This window comes from Coregonus lavaretus, assembly GCF_964263955.1.
Source record: "Coregonus lavaretus genome assembly, contig: HAP1_SCAFFOLD_5247, whole genome shotgun sequence".
NCBI lineage: Eukaryota > Metazoa > Chordata > Actinopteri > Salmoniformes > Salmonidae > Coregonus > Coregonus lavaretus.
In genome coordinates this window covers 23542-41920 of record NW_028158493.1, presented here as the reverse complement: position 1 = coordinate 41920, position 18379 = coordinate 23542, and the positions used below count along the sequence as shown (strand labels likewise).

The 18379-nt window shown below is 43.5% G+C and overlaps 1 protein-coding gene across 1 annotated transcript; it reads left to right on the top strand.

Moving 5' to 3' along the window:
- On the top strand, positions 1–1701 carry LOC311123909 (zinc finger protein ZIC 1-like; the record flags this gene model as incomplete). Its single annotated transcript, XM_084198124.1, has 3 exons — positions 1–385; positions 861–1024; positions 1472–1701. 3 exons carry the CDS (start codon positions 1–3, stop codon positions 1670–1672), a joined length of 750 nt encoding a protein of 249 aa, XP_084054250.1. The 3' UTR covers positions 1673–1701.
- Between the last annotated feature and the right edge of the window lie 16678 nt (positions 1702–18379).

Here is an 18379-nt window from a genome sequence, read left to right as displayed (position 1 = left end):
ATGAACATGAACATGGCGGCTCACCACGGGGCAGGGGCCTTCTTCCGATACATGAGGCAGCCCATCAAACAAGAGCTCATCTGTAAGTGGGTCGAGCCCGAACAGTTGTCGAACCCCAAAAAGGCTTGCAACAAAACTTTCAGCACGATGCACGAGCTCGTGACCCACCTGACCGTGGAGCATGTGGGGGGACCGGAGCAGTCGAACCATATCTGCTTCTGGGAAGAATGCGTCAGAGAAGGAAAACCGTTCAAAGCCAAATACAAACTTGTAAATCATATCAGAGTACACACCGGAGAGAAACCATTCCCATGTCCCTTCCCCGGCTGTGGAAAAGTATTTGCCAGATCGGAAAATCTAAAAATCCACAAAAGGACACACACTGGTAAGAATTGTAACATGTCTTTTCTTGACTCAAAAGCATGAACATAATATCCGCTCCAAAAGCTATTTGCGTAATACATGTTAGCCTACAGTAACTTCAGTGTTTTGGTTATGTTTGTTTAAATATAATGTTTTACTATAATACGAAATGGTTTTATTTGTTTATGTGCCAGGACAGCCTATTATTCGGACCGATGCAACATGCTGTTGCATTGTTTTAGTGGTACAAGTAAACATGCCCATCACAACAAAACATGAAGGTCTGAATATATAGCCCTACAGCAATTTCATACATCCGTAGCCTAAAAAACAAAACAACGAATGCTCTAATATACCTGAAGGTAATGTTTTGTCAATTTCAATGTGGTGGTGGTAGCCAAAATACCCCCACGTCACTGAAAAGTTAATGTTAAATGGGAATATGTAAGTATTTATATTCTCATTGTGTAAAATGTTTCTTTTGTTTTTGTTTTTAGGTGAAAAGCCTTTCAAGTGTGAGTTTGATGGCTGCGACAGGCGGTTTGCTAACAGCAGCGACCGGAAGAAACACATGCACGTCCACACTTCTGACAAGCCCTATCTCTGCAAGATGTGCGACAAGTCCTACACACATCCCAGCTCTCTGCGGAAACACATGAAGGTAAATATTGGGTTTACTTTGACCTTTTATATTCAATTTTATTGATAATGTATATTTTGAATTCCTATACCCTTTCGAGAATTAAAGTGCATGCATAAAAATCCAAAGCATAGCCTACATTCCAGCAAGCACGAACACGGAAACAGCAGGGAGACACCATGCAGTAAATGCAAATACCTGGTGTGTCTTCATAACGCCTCTCCATTGTCATATCCAAAAGATTGCATCACACATTTGAATTTATGTGCATTTTAATTTATGAGCATTTATAGTGGTTTTCTCATGAACATTTAGGCTATTATTAATATTAGTATTTCTTATTCTAACAGTTGATAATCAAACTGGAATCCTGCATATTTCTAGAACGCATGGCAGTCAATTCATTTTTACATAGGCACACTGTAAAATGTCAAGTTTTGTTTATGTAGTTTTTGCTCTGTCTCGCAGGTTCACGAGGCTACCACGCAAGGACCTCAACCGTCGCCAGCGGCCAGTTCCGGGTACGAGTCGTCCACGCCGCCCACCATCGTGTCCCCGTCCGCGGAGAATCAGAGTTCCAGTTCCATATCGCCGGCAGCATCGACAGTGCACCACACGACCAGTCACCACACCACGCTGTCGTCAAATTTTAATGAATGGTACGTGTAAAATATTTTCACAAAGACTGCAGAAATAGGACTGGAATCAAAGACTTTTGAAAGTCAGCCTATAACGCGTGGACCGAGAGAAAAAACGAGGAAGCCAAAATGGTTGGTTAACCGTTAAAGAGAAAGAGAAAGAGAGAGAGAGTGAGAGAGAGAGAGAGAGAGAGAGAGAGAGAGAGAGAGAGAGAGAGAGAGAGAGAGAGAAAGAGAGAGAAAGAGAGAGAAAGCGATGCATGGACAAGGTGCAAAGCCAGCTACCAAGTTAACGTTTTTTTTTTTTCGTTCCTTTCCTCCCTCATTTTTGAAAGAGGTCTCAATGCATGATATCTGCGGGTCGTGGCCGGATTATTATTTTTTTTTTTTTGTACATTAAGATTCCAGTTCAAAAAATGTAATATTTTATTTTGTAAATAATTATATCACAGTTTAACGGAATTTGTGCAAATGTGGACCCTAGATATATGGAAAATGAAATGGTTTTAACAATAACATTGCGATGAATAGTGTTGATTGGACAGAATGTTGTAGTTGATGTGTACCAAATGTGAATTCCTAAGTATAACTACCGTCTCCACTATGTCGACCTTACCGACTATTAGTCTATTAATGTGCTTTTGTATTTGGTGCAACATTTCGTCTACGGTCCAGTTGGAGTAGCCCAGTACTTACCATTGTTGTTATTTAATGTCATGTCGAGAAATCGTGTATAGTGAAAGCCTGAAACTCCGTGTCGTCTGTTAATGTAGGCCTTCGTGATAAAATATAACAACTATTTGTCCATTACCTTGATAATGTCAAAGAAGTATTACCAACATGTAAATATCTCGATTTTCCATATTTATCCGCATGTAAAGGGTAACACATGTTAGAAATGATCGGTATTTATGGAGAAATGCGCTAGTATGTACAATTTAGTTTGCAAAAAATGTTTGGTTACATTTCGTACTATATTAAAGGATTAAAAATACAACCAACTATTTGCCTTTCCATATTTTTGTTTCTCATAGCCTATATGTTGTTTAAATAGGCCTATGACTGGATATAAAAAATGAATGATGCGTGATTATCTTTGTATATACTCATACATAACAAAACAAACACTTAAATAGACGAATATGTCTTTAGAAAACCATTATATGTGAGTTATTGTATAGAAATAAGTCATTATAATACTAAAAGCAGGCCTAAAGTTTTATAATGTCTCAAATATGTGGCGCAGGCTACTTCATATCACATCAATAAAGGGACATATTTGGACCAACTTATTAGGGTAAAACCCTGCTGCATTATACGCTTATCAAAGCGTAGAATTATAAATCACATCATGCTTGCCTTTTTAGGCTTGCAGAATCCAATTCAGTAATACGAATCAATGTTAAGTAATTCGATTTCCCCTGTCCCTGTGTCCCTTTTATCCAAAAGTAACATCCCAGCCCTTGCCCTCGAGTAATGTGAGAATCGAAAAGATGAATAGTGACAGTTCTACTTCTCAGTCAGAGTAAACGAAATTGTTTATGTTGTTCCTTAATTGTTCTCGATGTTATTCAGTTTCCCCTAGCTAGCTGTGTCGGATGGATGCCATAGTCTAGTGTTGAGGAAGTGTTGGGACTTCTAGAGTCAGTGTTGTAGTCTTTGTTCCGTGGTGCAGCCTGGTTGACCGGACCATTAGGCAGGGTTCACGTCAACAGACAGACGCCAGTGATCACCAGCCTGGCCTGCGTGGTTAACACTGCCAGTACGCTGGGCAAGGCGACACGGAATACAATGTTCCGTAGATCCGTCAGTCTGCAGCTGACAACATGACGCATTGGAACGGAGGAAAAATGAAACAATTCTAAAATAAAAGCCGAAGCTAAATAGACTGTACACAATGTAGCCTCGCATGATGATCAATCATCAGTCACAGTCCACAGAGTGTGTGTGTGTGTGTGTGTGTGTGTGTGTGTGTGTGTGTGTGTGTGTGTGTGTGTGTGTGTGTGTGTGTGTGTGTGTGTGTGTGTGTGTGTGCGCGTGTGTGATTGTAATGGTGGAAATGCATGATATCTGAGGTGATTTGTTGGAAATGTATTCATATTTTCTTTGCATGGGCTATTAATTTTAGAGATAAATGAATGATGGTACTAGAATGACTTTTTCGACTCTATTTAACACTATCTATCTAGGTTATAGTGTTGATACGTTTCCATTCATGCACCGTTAGACCCAATAGAAATGTTGCGTATATCCAAACATGTGTTTTGATTCATACAATGGGATTAATTGTGTTTGAAAAGACTTGTCCTTATCGTTTCATGCGTTTTCTGACAAAGGTAGAAGGCAGAGATAGAAATCAATATCGACTCCGGTCTTATATGTCCTAAGAAAAAATGGAGATAAAATATGTAGGCCTAAAAAATGTAACTTTGTAATATTATCAGATGTTACCGGATCATAACGTAGCTTAAAATATCGCACAACTGGCTTGAAGAAGCAACACACGCAGAACACGGCGAGGCCGAATTCAAATGCAGTGTCTTACAGGACTGTGAGACAACCATGTTCTCCCATGTACACATATCATTGCTACACATACAGACAGTACAGAAACATGTCTATTCAGAGATTCCCTTAGGCTACTCAAGTTCAAGTTGTTTGTGTAGGTTTAGGGTTAACCCTCCGACTAGCAACAATGCTGGAGGTGCCTTGACAATCACACAATGTGCGTCATCGTGGTAACCTAACAACAAAACGAACACAATAGGCCTTTAATTACTTTTTAAAATGTCCCCCTTTTTTTCCTGTTATTTCAAATGTTATTTGTTTACTTTTATTCTGTAATACCAAATGACAATGTGTCTGTTTTATGTAAAATGTCAATTACATTATTTATGTTTTTGTTTTTTTATGTGTTTATGACTCATTTAATAACATTTGTATTACATTTTGGAATGTAAACGAAATACATATCTCTGGTCAAATCCATATTTGAGATTCTCCATTTACAAAAATAGCTGACATGGAAACCTTCCCGTCTCCATATAAAGATGTCTGAATGACAGACGGTGTAGCCAACACCGCCTGCATGGGCTCTTATGAACCCCAAAACAGACAGAATAAGGAAAGCTTATCGTTTCAGTTTGGTTCACATTGACTTCATTTGTTCAGTTCACTGTATCTGACATTTGTTAACAGTCGCTACAAGCTGAAAACAGCAGAGTTGCAGTTAAAACGGTTGAAGAGCGCAGGCGCCAGCCCTCAGAGCGCCTCGCTTGTCTATGAATATTTATTACTTGTGCTAGTAGCCAGTAAACCAATCTCGAGCTGTGTATGATGCTTTCCTTCCATGATAGAAATGCATGCGCACTTTCACGTTCCAACTCTATGAATTATATTCAAACCTAGAGGAAAATATTTGACCTATGAAAACAGATATATTTCCCTTATAGCTTTAACACACATGTTATTCCAACACACAGGTTGCTCCACATATGTTGTTCAAATTACAGTGTGATCACATTTTTACATAGGCGTTAAATATTCAGTTTAGAAGTTATTGGAAATCAACGTTTCATTCTTCAGTAATTGGCCTATACCAAACGGATACTACATCATGTTCAACACTGCCATTTCCTTTCTCCAATAATATTAGCCAATATGTTTCATAATAAGTTAAGAGTTATTATTTCAAGTTCTAAATAAAGTTTTAAGGAAATTATTGTTCGTTTTCTTTATTATCATAACTTTTTTTCCGATTGGGAAAATCGTTTTTTAATTAATGCGCACTTGAATTTGGCTTCAAATCTGTCAGATGAGAATATGAGTCTAGATCTGAAGTTATTAGCGGAGTTGCCAGGCTGCAGGCAGGGTTTGCATTAGTATCCGGTCACTGAGTGGAGTAGTCTATGTTGGTTGACCCCGGCAGTACATGGAGGGATTGACGCGTGAGTAGTCTATGTTGGTTGACCCCGGCAGTACATGGAGGGATTGACGCGTGAGTAGTCTATGTTGGTTGACCCCGGCAGTACATGGAGGGATTGACGCGTGAGTAGTCTATGTTGGTTGACCCCGGCAGTACATGGAGGGATTGACGCGTGAGTAGTCTATGTTGGTTGACCCCGGCAGTACATGGAGGGACTGACGCGTCACGCGTGTAACCGGAGAAGAGATGGAACGCTGTAGTGCCACTTGATGAATGTCGTGCCAATGTCTGCCTGTCCACCGCTCCCCATATATGAATGTCGTGCCAATGTCTGCCTGTCCACCGCTCCCCATATATGAATGTCGTGCCAATGTCTGCCTGTCCACCGCTCCCCATATATGAATGTCGTGCCAATGTCTGCCTGTCCACCGCTCCCCATATATGAATGTCGTGCCAATGTCTGCCTGTCCACCGCTCCCCATATATGAATGTCGTGCCAATGTCTGCCTGTCCACCGCTCCCCATATATGAATGTCGTGCCAATGTCTGCCTGTCCACCGCTCCCCATATATGTTCCTCACAGTGGTAACTAAATTAATAAGGGAAACATTCACGCTCAAAGTTACTCTTAACGTTGACCTTATTATTCTATTTACGTCCAATAATATTCTCCGCAAGGCTACATGCTGATATGTAATGGTACAGGGTAGTGTATGCATTTTTCTCCCAAAAATGGTCACTGATGATGCAGACATTGTTTTGCGCTGATTTGCCAACAGACAATTGATCTTTTGATTTAACGATTTTTTGGGAGAAAATAAACATTTATTTGGGTTACTTTATGGGAATATGGAACACATGGAGAAAAAAAAAACATCGATGTGTTTCGGCTACAAGTTATTACCCTTTAACTGTTTCTTTTTGAAAAACGTTGAAATAATGATTTCACCTTAAATTCCTATTACTAACAACTCAAATAAGAACTTCCAATAGTATTTTTATTTTTTCAACTTGATGTTCATTTGGGAAATAACATAGCTCAAGAGGGTCATACTAGCAATGCCCTATTAGAATGGCAATTTGCATAGCATGTTTACTCATTTACACAATATTACAAAAATTACTTTAGGTCTGATTCAATGGCTTTTATAGATAGGTAAGCATTGTTTAATAAGGACTGATGTCAAATTGTAACAATAATGGTAATTTTGTATGTCCAAACATGAATATTCAATTACATTGAAATTAATGGGTTTTCAGGTAGTGTAGGCGATAGTGCAATGTCCCTCAAAATGGTTTTCTTACATTTCAAATGATCCATGTTCTTCCGCAATGTTTCCCACATGTTCAGACTACATTTTGAGATAATATATGACAAAGTGCCGTTTTTTAAAAATCACAATTATAGGAATTATTTTAAAGGCGACCTTAAATCTGAATATTGATTAATTGACCCCATGGGTCATGAAATGTCGTTTAAAGGGGAAATCTGCAGTTGCTACATCCATTTTTGGACTTTATCAATTAATGATATGTACCCATTCATTATTGAAGCATATAACTTATAAATGCCTCATGATCTTAGTTCAAGTGTCGTACCCCGTCAGAACCAGAAATATCAGCTTGTTTTACTCCAATGTTTGTAAACAAACACTATTTAGCCTCAAAACATGGTTAAAACTATAAATCTGATATCATGGATGGTCAGTCCTTGCATCCATAGCGCTGTCTATCCTGCCCCATCCCTCAGATGTTTACCAACCCAGGGGTGGGGATGGGCATTGTTATTGTTTCTACTGCTGATTGCCCCTTTAACTCATTTGTGTTGTCAACAGTTCCATCACATCCTTCACCAACATCAGTATTTTTCATAGAAAATAAATGTAGGCTACCCCATTCTTAATCCAACATACTATTTACTGACATATTAATCCCTCACCAACTGAATTCCTGCCTTTTATCACATATCTTTGGTGACAGATTGTTTTGTTTTCTTACAGCCCTCTTAGTTAGAGTGCCACAACACTGACCTGCAGCAAACCAAAATGATACAAATTGTGTAAATGCAGGGGGGCTGGGGGAGTTGACCAATCCAGTTCAAGGGAAGATTTTTTTCATATACACTTCTAAGTTCATTGTCAAAACATGCTCTACCAGCCGGTTGAGAAAAACCTTGGCAGAAATGTGTTTTATTACAATTATTATTATTATTATTATTATTATTATTATTATTATTATTATTATTATTATTATTATTATTGTTATTGTTATTATTATTACTATTATTGTTATTATTATTGTAATTATTGTTATTGTTATTGCTATAATAATAATAATAATTATTATTATTATTATTGTTATTATTATTTTTATATTTATTATTATTGTTATTGTTATTGTTATTGTTATTATTATTATTATTTTTATAATTCTACTAAGGTTGTGTTTGTTACCTTGTTGTTTTCTCCTCAGTCTTGTTTCCTATCATCAATCAAGGCCATGCAGACAAAGACATCCAGCTATATCAATCAGAGAGCAGCTGCCAAGGACCCTTCACATCTCCACTGTTTTCTTTCCATGTACTTACTATCTTGATGAAGTGACAATTATATTTTTTCTACATTTCAAGCAAACGTTACATAAATCCCCCTAGAGTCTATTGACGCACCGGTGCATGAATATAAGTAACCCAAAATATAGTAATTCTCATCAAAATCTGTCAGTTTAAACAAGAGATATCTTTTTTTTTTTTTGCATGGGGTCAATCCACTTCATCTGCCTATAAGCGTCAGTATGCTTCCATTTCTGAAGGCGCCTTGCCAAACTCAGCTAGCCGAACCAAACGAGTTCGCATACTCCCTTTAAAGACCTTCACTTGAAAAAATGAGAAAAGAGCGGCAGTAGTGCTGTCTGTCCCTCTTGAGATGCAGTAGCCAGTATACACTTCCTCAAAATAGTCTGAATTAATCTAAGATAACTCAAGAAATCTGTCATTAATTTGGATGTTTTTTCAGAGGAGATCTTAGTCGCTCAGTTTTACATCTAACTAAGATGTTTGGTGCAGTATTTCTCAATAAAAAAATATATATGAAAATGAGTCGTGTCTCGTTGAACGACAACAAATACTTTATTGAAGAATCTCTACTCTTGACCAATCACCAACGAAGGGCGTAGAAACATCGGCTTGCCTCCAGAAAAATGATTGTGTTCCACAACAGCCACAAAATACACACACCGAAATCCAAAATGAACAACCGTCACAAAGTTACATCATAATATATGCACAAACTCTTGAGAACTATTTCAGCTGGGAAGCATACAGACGCCTTCAAGCCAATTTATGCTTGATTCGAAAATGAGGTCGGAGGCTTCATATGGAGGGTGTAGCGCAATGGTGTATCCTCTGGAGGCATGTAGAACTCCGTACCGCCCTTCTGGATCTCCTTGCGTCTCCCACATGTTATAACAACACAGAGAGTTACATATAGTGCTGCATTGAACAAATGGTTGACGGTTAGTGAGGGCGGGAGGTCCTGTATAAACACAAATTCACTTCCTTGACAAGAACTATGAATGCCCTGACTTCTGCAGAGGCTGTGTTAATGTAAATGATGCACAGCCAATGCAGACGGCGGATTGACCATGCAGCGCCTTTAAAATGAGTTTCTGTTTATACAGGACCTCCTGCCCCCACCTACCATCAACCACCCTCTGCATTGTTACAATGTTTGGGAGGCGCATGGCGGAGCTCAATTTGGCCTCTGCATGCCTCCAGAGGATCCGCTGTTGCGTTACACCCTCTGTACGAAGCCTCCGACCACATTTTTCGGATCAAGCATAAATTTGGCTTTTAATGGCGGCCTTCCACATCTGCGGTGGAAAGTGGCAGAGCTACAGTGGTGTTTGTCAGACAAGGAGACGTCCCGGAAATCTGTCTTTTGACTAAATGGCTGTAGCGTCCGAACGGTTTGGCCTAAAAACTATTATGACCCCTTTATGGAAAGGGGAGACTGGGTACATCATTAATTTATAAGTCATGTTTGGACATACAAAATTACCATAATTTGTTAAAATTTGACATTAATCAGTCCTTATTAAACAATGCTTACCTATCTATAAAAGCCATTGAATCAGACCTAAAGTAATTTTTGTAACATTGTGTAAATGAGTAAAAATACTATGCAAATTGCCATTCTAATATGACATTGACCCTCTTGACTTCTGGAAGTATGGAGGCCATTTTGAGCCGACCCCAAAAAAAGAGTTAAATATGTGACAAAAAAAAACCAAATATTTCCAGAGGTTTCTGATATCTCCTAGATAAAGGACAGACACTTCAAAACCTTGTTTCTTATGATTCATTTTTTTGTCTGTCTTTTTTGCCATTTATGAGTGTGTTATTCAATGCGTTTCTATGGGATTTGGTACTAAAGGCCAAATTAAATATTTTATCAAATCATTTTTTTATATATATAATTTTTTTTTAGACCTAAAGGGGTCCTAAAATTCAAAATCAAATAGCTAAATGATCCATGGTTTAAGCATCTTAAAACAATTCCACATGGCAGCTCAGCTTATAACAGAGATGGATGTGGGAGGGGCAGTTCCTGCTCTTCTCCAATGGACAGGTACTTGGGTATTTCTCTCTTCCTAGTCACATGCCCTTTGCCCTTTGACTTCTAGGCTGTCTCAGTCTCGGGCGAGCTGTTCAAATGCTTCATTCTGACAGGTTGATTTGACTGACCTGTATTTGCCTACTGCTGCAGCATTGCAGTTTGACCGTTGTGTCCAACTCCAAATGCATGTTGTGCATGAAGCTGACTTGACCGCATCAGACTGTATGGACAATCCTAGATCTTATGGTTTTCTCTGATATAGGACCACCATGGAAAGTCATGCAACAATAATATCATGATCATCTACATTGCTAGCAGGCCATTTGGAGATGCCAATTTTAAGCGCTAACGTTCATTGTGATATGAATAGATAGAATAGTGTTTATTGGGTACATATTAACTAGGCCCACATTCCTAATGTGTTGGATGCAGAATCGAGGTATAGCATTTTTTTCCGTTTAATTTTGGAATATTTACAGTTATCATTATATTACACAAGTGGTATATCCCTCTCTAGTACCTCCTTGGTATATCCCTCTCTAGTAGGTTGAGCTTTAGTACCTCCTTGGTATATCCCTCTCTAGTAGGCTGAGCTTTAGTACCTCCTTGGTATATCCCTCTCTAGTAGGTTGAGCTTTAGTACCTCCTTGGTATATCCCTCTCTAGTAGGTTGAGCTTTAGTACCTCCTTGGTATATCCCTCTCTAGTAGGCTGAGCTTTAGTACCTCCTTGGTATATCCCTCTCTAGTAGGCTGAGCTTTAGTACCTCCTTGGTATATCCCTCTCTAGTAGGCTGAGCTTTAGTACCTCCTTGGTATATCCCTCTCTAGTAGGTTGAGCTTTAGTACCTCCTTGGTATATCCCTCTCTAGTAGGTTGAGCTTTAGTACCTCCTTGGTATATCCCTCTCTAGTACCTCCTTGGTATATCCCTCTCTAGTAGGCTGAGCTTTAGTACCTCCTTGGTATATCCCTCTCTAGTAGGCTGAGCTTTAGTACCTCCTTGGTATATCCCTCTCTAGTAGGCTGAGCTTTAGTACCTCCTTGGTATATCCCTCTCTAGTAGGCTGAGCTTTAGTACCTCCTTGGTATATCCCTCTCTAGTAGGTTGAGCTTTAGTACCTCCTTGGTATATCCCTCTCTAGTAGGCTGAGCTTTAGTACCTCCTTGGTATATCCCTCTCTAGTAGGCTGAGCTTTAGTACCTCCTTGGTATATCCCTCTCTAGTAGGTTGAGCTTTAGTACCTCCTTGGTATATCCCTCTCTAGTAGGCTGAGCTTTAGTACCTCCTTGGTATATCCCTCTCTAGTAGGCTGAGCTTTAGTACCTCCTTGGTATATCCCTCTCTAGTAGGTTGAGCTTTAGTACCTCCTTGGTATATCCCTCTCTAGTAGGTTGAGCTTTAGTACCTCCTTGGTATATCCCTCTCTAGTAGGTTGAGCTTTAGTACCTCCTTGGTATATCCCTCTCTAGTAGGTTGAGCTTTAGTACCTCCTTGGTATATCCCTCTTTAGTAGGCTGAGCTTTAGTACCTCCTTGTTTAGACCTGTAACCCAGAAGGCCTGTGGGAGTCAAGCATGCCGCAGTGTGGATGATCAATTTGTCTATATGACTAAATTATATTATAAGAAGTTTCATGTCATCATACTGTATTGTATGTTCCATAATACCCAGTAGTATTGCTATCAGTGTGAGACCCCAGCCAGCCAGCCATTACCCAGTAGTAGATCTATCTGTCTGAGACCCCAGCCAGCCATTACCCAGTAGTAGATCTATCTGTCTGAGACCCCAGCCAGCCATTACCCAGTAGTAGATCTATCTGTCTGAGACCCCAGCCAGCCATTACCCAGTAGTAGATATATCTGTCTGAGACCCCAGCCAGCCATTACCCAGTAGTAGATATATCTGTCTGAGACCCCAGCCAGCCATTACCCAGTAGTATTGCTATCTGTCTGAGACCCCAGCCAGCCATTACCCAGTAGTAAAGCTAGCTGAGACCCCAGCCAGCCATTACCCAGTAGTATTGCTATCTAGCTGAGACCCCAGCCAGCCATTACCCAGTAGTATTGCTATCTAGCTGAGACCCCAGCCAGCCATTACCCAGTAGTAGATATATCTGTCTGAGACCCCAGCCAGCCATTACCCAGTAGTATTGCTATCTGTCTGAGACCCCAGCCAGCTATTACCCAGTAGTATTGCTATCTGTCTGAGACCCCAGCCAGCCATTACCCAGTAGTAAAGCTAGTTGAGACCCCAGCCAGCCATTACCCAGTAGTATTGCTATCTGTCTGAGACCCCAGCCAGCCATTACCCAGTAGTATTGCTATCTGTCTGAGACCCCAGCCAGCCATTACCCAGTAGTATTGCTATCTGTCTGAGACCCCAGCCAGCCATTACCCAGTAGTAAAGCTAGCTGAGACCCCAGCCAGCCATTACCCTGTAGTATTGCTATCTGTCTGAGACCCCAGCTAGCCATTACCCAGTAGTATTGCTATCTGTCTGAGAGCCCAGCCAGCCATTACCCTGTAGTATTGCTATCTGTCTGAGACCCCAGCCAGCCATTACCCTGTAGTATTGCTATCTGTCTGAGACCCCAGCCAGCCATTACCCTGTAGTATTGCTATCTGTCTGAGACCCCAGCCAGCCATTACCCAGTAGTATTGCTATCTGTCTGAGACCCCAGCCAGCCATTACCCAGTAGTAGATCTATCTGTCTGAGACCCCAGCCAGCCATTACCCAGTAGTAAAGCTAGCTGAGACCCCAGCCAGCCATTACCCTGTAGTATTGCTATCTGTCTGAGACCCCAGCCAGCCATTACCCAGTAGTAAAGCTAGCTGAGACCCCAGCCAGCCATTACCCAGTAGTATTGCTATCTGTCTGAGACCCCAGCCAGCCATTACCCAGTAGTATTGCTATCTGTCTGAGACCCCAGCCAGCCATTACCCAGTAGTAAAGCTAGCTGAGACCCCAGCCAGCCATTACCCAGTAGTATTGCTAGCTGAGACCCCAGCCAGCCATTACCCAGTAGTAAAGCTAGCTGAGACCCCAGCCAGCCATTACCCAGTAGTATTGCTATCTGTCTGAGAGCCCAGCCAGCCATTACCCAGTAGTATTGCTATCTGTCTGAGACCCCAGCCAGCCATTACCCTGTAGTAAAGCTAGCTGAGACCCCAGCCAGCCATTACCCTGTAGTATTGCTATCTGTCTGAGACCCCAGCCAGCCATTACCCAGTAGTATTGCTATCTGTCTGAGACCCCAGCCAGCCATTACCCAGTAGTATTGCTATCTGTCTGAGACCCCAGCCAGCCATTACCCAGTAGTATTGCTATCTGTCTGAGACCCCAGCCAGCCATTACCCAGTAGTATTGCTATCTAGCTGAGACCCCAGCCAGCCATTACCCATTAGTAGAGCTTTCTGTCTGAGACCCCAGCCAGCCATTACCCAGTAGTAAAGCTAGCTGAGACCCCAGCCAGCCATTACCCAGTAGTATTGCTATCTGTCTGAGACCCCAGCCAGCCATTACCCAGTAGTAGAGCTAGCTGAGACCCCAGCCAGCCATTACCCAGTAGTAGAGCTATCTGTCTGAGACCCCAGCCAGCCATTACCCAGTAGTAGAGCTAGCTGAGACCCCAGCCAGTATCAGTAGTGGTTGTAGACAGTCAGACTATTAAATTTAGACCACAGAAGATTTGTAGAGGTGCTGACATTGCCCATGACGTCGCGTTCCCATGGTGTGTAGCTAAATGCGGTCAGGGGTAGACCAGGGGTAGACCAGGGGGTAGACCAGGGGTAGGCAGGGGTAGACCAGGGGTAGACCAGGGGTAGGCAGGGGTAGACCAGGGGTAGACCAGGGGTAGGCAGGGGTAGACCAGGGGTAGCCCAGGGGTAGACCAGGGGTAGGCAGGGGTAGACCAGGGGTAGGCAGGGGTAGACCAGGGGGTAGACCAGGGGTAGACCAGGGGTAGACCAGGGGTAGACCAGGGGTAGACCAGGGGTAGACCAGGGGGTAGACCAGGGGGTAGACCAGGGGTAGCCTTCTCCCTGGGACATTGGTTTACACCGTGCTGCCGTGGTTTAGGGCTAGAAAAACATCTTCATCCGTCCCGTACAGAAGGCTGCATGTTAACTCATGCTACTGTGCAAATTAGGCCGCCAATTTAACTTATTGATCTGTGTTGTTTATTCTGACATACAGCCTGCCTGATGTAATGTCAGTATAGGCCTGCGTTTTTGCTACGGTATTTTCCCTCTTTATGGCACAGGTCATTTGATCAGTTATCTCAAGTAAACCATTTTCATTTAATTTGTAAAGGGCAAGAAGGCAAATGTTATTTGGTTGTTTTGTAAATTAAATCCTATTAGGTTAGGTTTGGTATTTGGTTTGCTCTTCATAAGAGAGAGAGACCAGCTTGTGGACATATGGTGTGTAAATTGCAGCTCATCAGAATAATTGATGATCATATCTGGAGGTGACTCACTAGATTGGAACACTCCCATAACGACATCGGAGCATGCGCACTTCCAAAGCGTATCCATTAGAAATACAATTTGTATAGCAGACATGAATATTCCATTTGATTTGCCTTCATTTATTGTCTGTGGCATGACATGCGATTAGTTTTATAGGATGTGTATGTAATCAAATTTAGACAAAACATTATTTTCTTTTTAAAACAAATAATAAGGTATGTTTGTTTTTGCTCTAATTTCATGCTAACATACGTTTTGAATTGTCGATTTTGAGAAAACACATTAATCCCCGTGACATCATTATGTGATGTGTAACCTTGTGACTGGAAGGAAAGTCTAAATTATTGCTTAAAATAAATGGAGAGTAAATATGAATAGGATTAATTAATATCAGGTCTGCATTATGTCTCCAGTTGAATTAGAAGGTGACGAATCCTAAAAGACTGAAACAGCACATCATAGTATGTACCCTGTTCTCTCCAGACACATGGATCTGTTGTAGAGAAACGACTTCAATTAACATAATCACTGACCTCATTATTATTGTGCACTGAACCGAGAGGGAAAGTTTTCTTCCTTTGAAATTAGGAAACATTGAGATTTCCTCAAACTGTACAAGTTGACTTCTAGCAGTAGTCCTTAGCAACAGGCAACCTCACCCATATCTCATGTGAGTGTTCTGGGTTCATTTGTTATGGTCTCTGTAACATCACTCTCTAATTTATTTATCTGGGCAGAATTTAAATATACTTGATTATTCTGCCAACTGTCATTGTAGTGCCACAATCTAATGTGGCCCAGTTTTTTGAATAGGCTATGCACGTTCTGAAAATGGGCATCTATCAAGAGAGGCCTAATGAAAATGGTGAGTGTGTTTCCAGTCACACCTGTTTATGTCTTCTAAAGAGAACAGATGGAAGAGAGGCTTTGAAGTGTGTTGATGTTACAGGACCTCTCTCCACAGGGTCAGTAGGGAAACCACAGGGTCAGTAGGGAGACCACAGGGTCAGTAGGGAGACCACAGGGTCAGTAGGGAGACCACAGTAGGGAGACTACAGGGTCAGTAGGGAGACTACAGGGTCAGTAGGGAGACCACAGGGTCAGTAGGGAGACCACAGGGTCAGTAGGGAGACCACAGGGTCAGTAGGGAGACTACAGGGTCAGTAGAAAGACTACAGGGTCAGTAGGGAGACCACAGGGTCAGTAGGGAGACCACAGGGTCAGTAGGGAGACTACAGGGTCAGTAGGGAGACCACAGGGTCAGTAGGGAGACCACAGGGTCAGTAGGGAGACCACAGGGTCAGTAGGGAGACTACAGGGTCAGTAGGGAGACCACAGGGTCAGTAGGGAGACCACAGGGTCAGTAGGGAGACCACAGGGTCAGTAGGGAGACCACAGGGTCAGTAGGGAGACCACAGGGTCAGTAGGGAGACCACAGGGTCATTAGGGAGACAACAGGGTCAGTAGGGAGACTACAGGGTCAGTAGGGAGACTACAGGGTCAGTAGGGAGACTACAGGGTCAGTAGGGAGACTACAGGGTCAGTAGGGAGACTACAGGGTCAGTAGGGAGACTACAGGGTCAGTAGGGAGACCACAGGGTCATTAGGGAGACAACAGGGTCAGTAGGGAGACTACAGGGTCAGTAGGGAGACTACAGGGTCAGTAGGGAGACTACAGGGTCAGTAGGGAGACTACAGGGTCAGTAGGGAGACCACAGGGTCAGTAGGGAGACCACAGGGTCAGTAGGGAGACCACAGGGTCAGTAGGGAGACTACAGGGTCAGTAGGGAGACCACAGGGTCAGTAGGGAGACCACAGGGTCAGTAGGGAGACCACAGGGTCAGTAGGGAGACTACAGGGTCAGTAGGGAGACCACAGGGTCAGTAGGGAAACCACAGGGTCAGTAGGGAGACTACAGGGTCAGTAGGGAGACCACAGGGTCAGTAGGGAGACCACAGGGTCAGTAGGGAGACTACAGGGTCAGTAGGGAGACTACAGGGTCAGTAGGGAGACCACAGGGTCAGTAGGGAGACTACAGGGTCAGTAGGGAGACTACAGGGTCAGTAGGGAAACCACAGGGTCAGTAGGGAGACTACAGGGTCAGTAGGGAGACCACAGTAGGGAGACCACAGGGTCAGTAGGGAGACTACAGGGTCAGTAGGGAGACCACAGGGTCAGTAGGGAGACTACAGGGTCAGTAGGGAGACCACAGGGTCAGTAGGGAGACTACAGGGTCAGTAGGGAGACTACAGGGTCAGTAGGGAGACTACAGGGTCAGTAGGGAGACCACAGTAGGGAGACTACAGGGTCAGTAGGGAGACCACAGGGTCAGTAGGGAGACCACAGGGTCAGTAGGGAGACTACAGGGTCAGTAGGGAGACTATAGGGTCAGTAGGGAGACTACAGGGTCAGTAGGGAGACTACAGGGTCAGTAGGGAGACCACAGTAGGGAGACTACAGGGTCAGTAGGGAGACTACAGGGTCAGTAGGGAGACCACAGGGTCAGTAGGGAAACCACAGGGTCAGTAGGGAGACCACAGTAGGGAGACCACAGGGTCAGTAGGGAGACCACAGTAGGGAGACCACAGGGTCAGTAGGGAAACCACAGGGTCAGTAGGGAGACCACAGTAGGGAGACCACAGGGTCAGTAGGGAGACCACAGTAGGGAGACCACAGGGTCAGTAGGGAGACTACAGGGTCAGTAGGGAGACTACAGGGTCAGTAGGGAGACCACAGGGTCAGTAGGGAGACCACAGGGTCAGTAGGGAGACTACAGAGCCAGTAGGGAGACTACAGGGTCAGTAGGGAGACCACAGGGTCAGTAGGGAGACCACAGAGTCAGTAGGGAGACCACAGGGTCAGTAGGGAGACTACAGGGTCAGTAGGGAGACCACAGGGTCAGTAGGGAGACTACAGGGTCAGTAGGGAGACCACAGGGTCAGTAGGGAGACTACAGAGCCAGTAGGGAGACCACAGGGTCAGTAGGGAGACCACAGTAGGGAGACTACAGGGTCAGTAGGGAGACCACAGTAGGGAGACCAGAGGGTCAGTAGGGAGACCACAGGGTCAGTAGGGAGACCACAGTAGGGAGACCAGAGGGTCAGTAGGGAGACCACAGTAGGGAGACCAGAGGGTCAGTAGGGAGACCACAGGGTCAGTAGGGAGACCACAGGGTCAGTAGGGAGACCACAGTAGGGAGACCAGAGGGTCAGTAGGGAGACCACAGTAGGGAGACCAGAGGGTCAGTAGGGAGACCACAGGGTCAGTAGGGAGACCACAGGGTCAGTAGGGAGACCACAGTAGGGAGACTACAGGGTCAGTAGAGAGACCACAGGGTCAGTAGGGAGACTACAGGGTCAGTAGGGAGACCACAGGGTCAGTAAGGAGACTACAGGGTCAGTAGGGAAACCACAGGGTCAGTAGGGAGACTACAGGGTCAGTAGGGAGACCACAGGGTCAGTAGGGAGACCACAGGGTCAGTAGGGAGACCACAGGGTCAGTAGGGAGACCACAGGGTCAGTAGGGAGACCACAGGGTCAGTAGGGAGACCACAGGGTCAGTAGGGAGACCACAGGGTCAGTAGGGAGACCACAGGGTCAGTAGGCAGACCACAGTAGGGAGACTACAGGGTCAGTAGGGAGACTACAGGGTCAGTAGGGAGACCACAGGGTCAGTAGGGAGACTACAGGGTCAGTAGGGAGACCACAGGGTCAGTAGGGACACCAC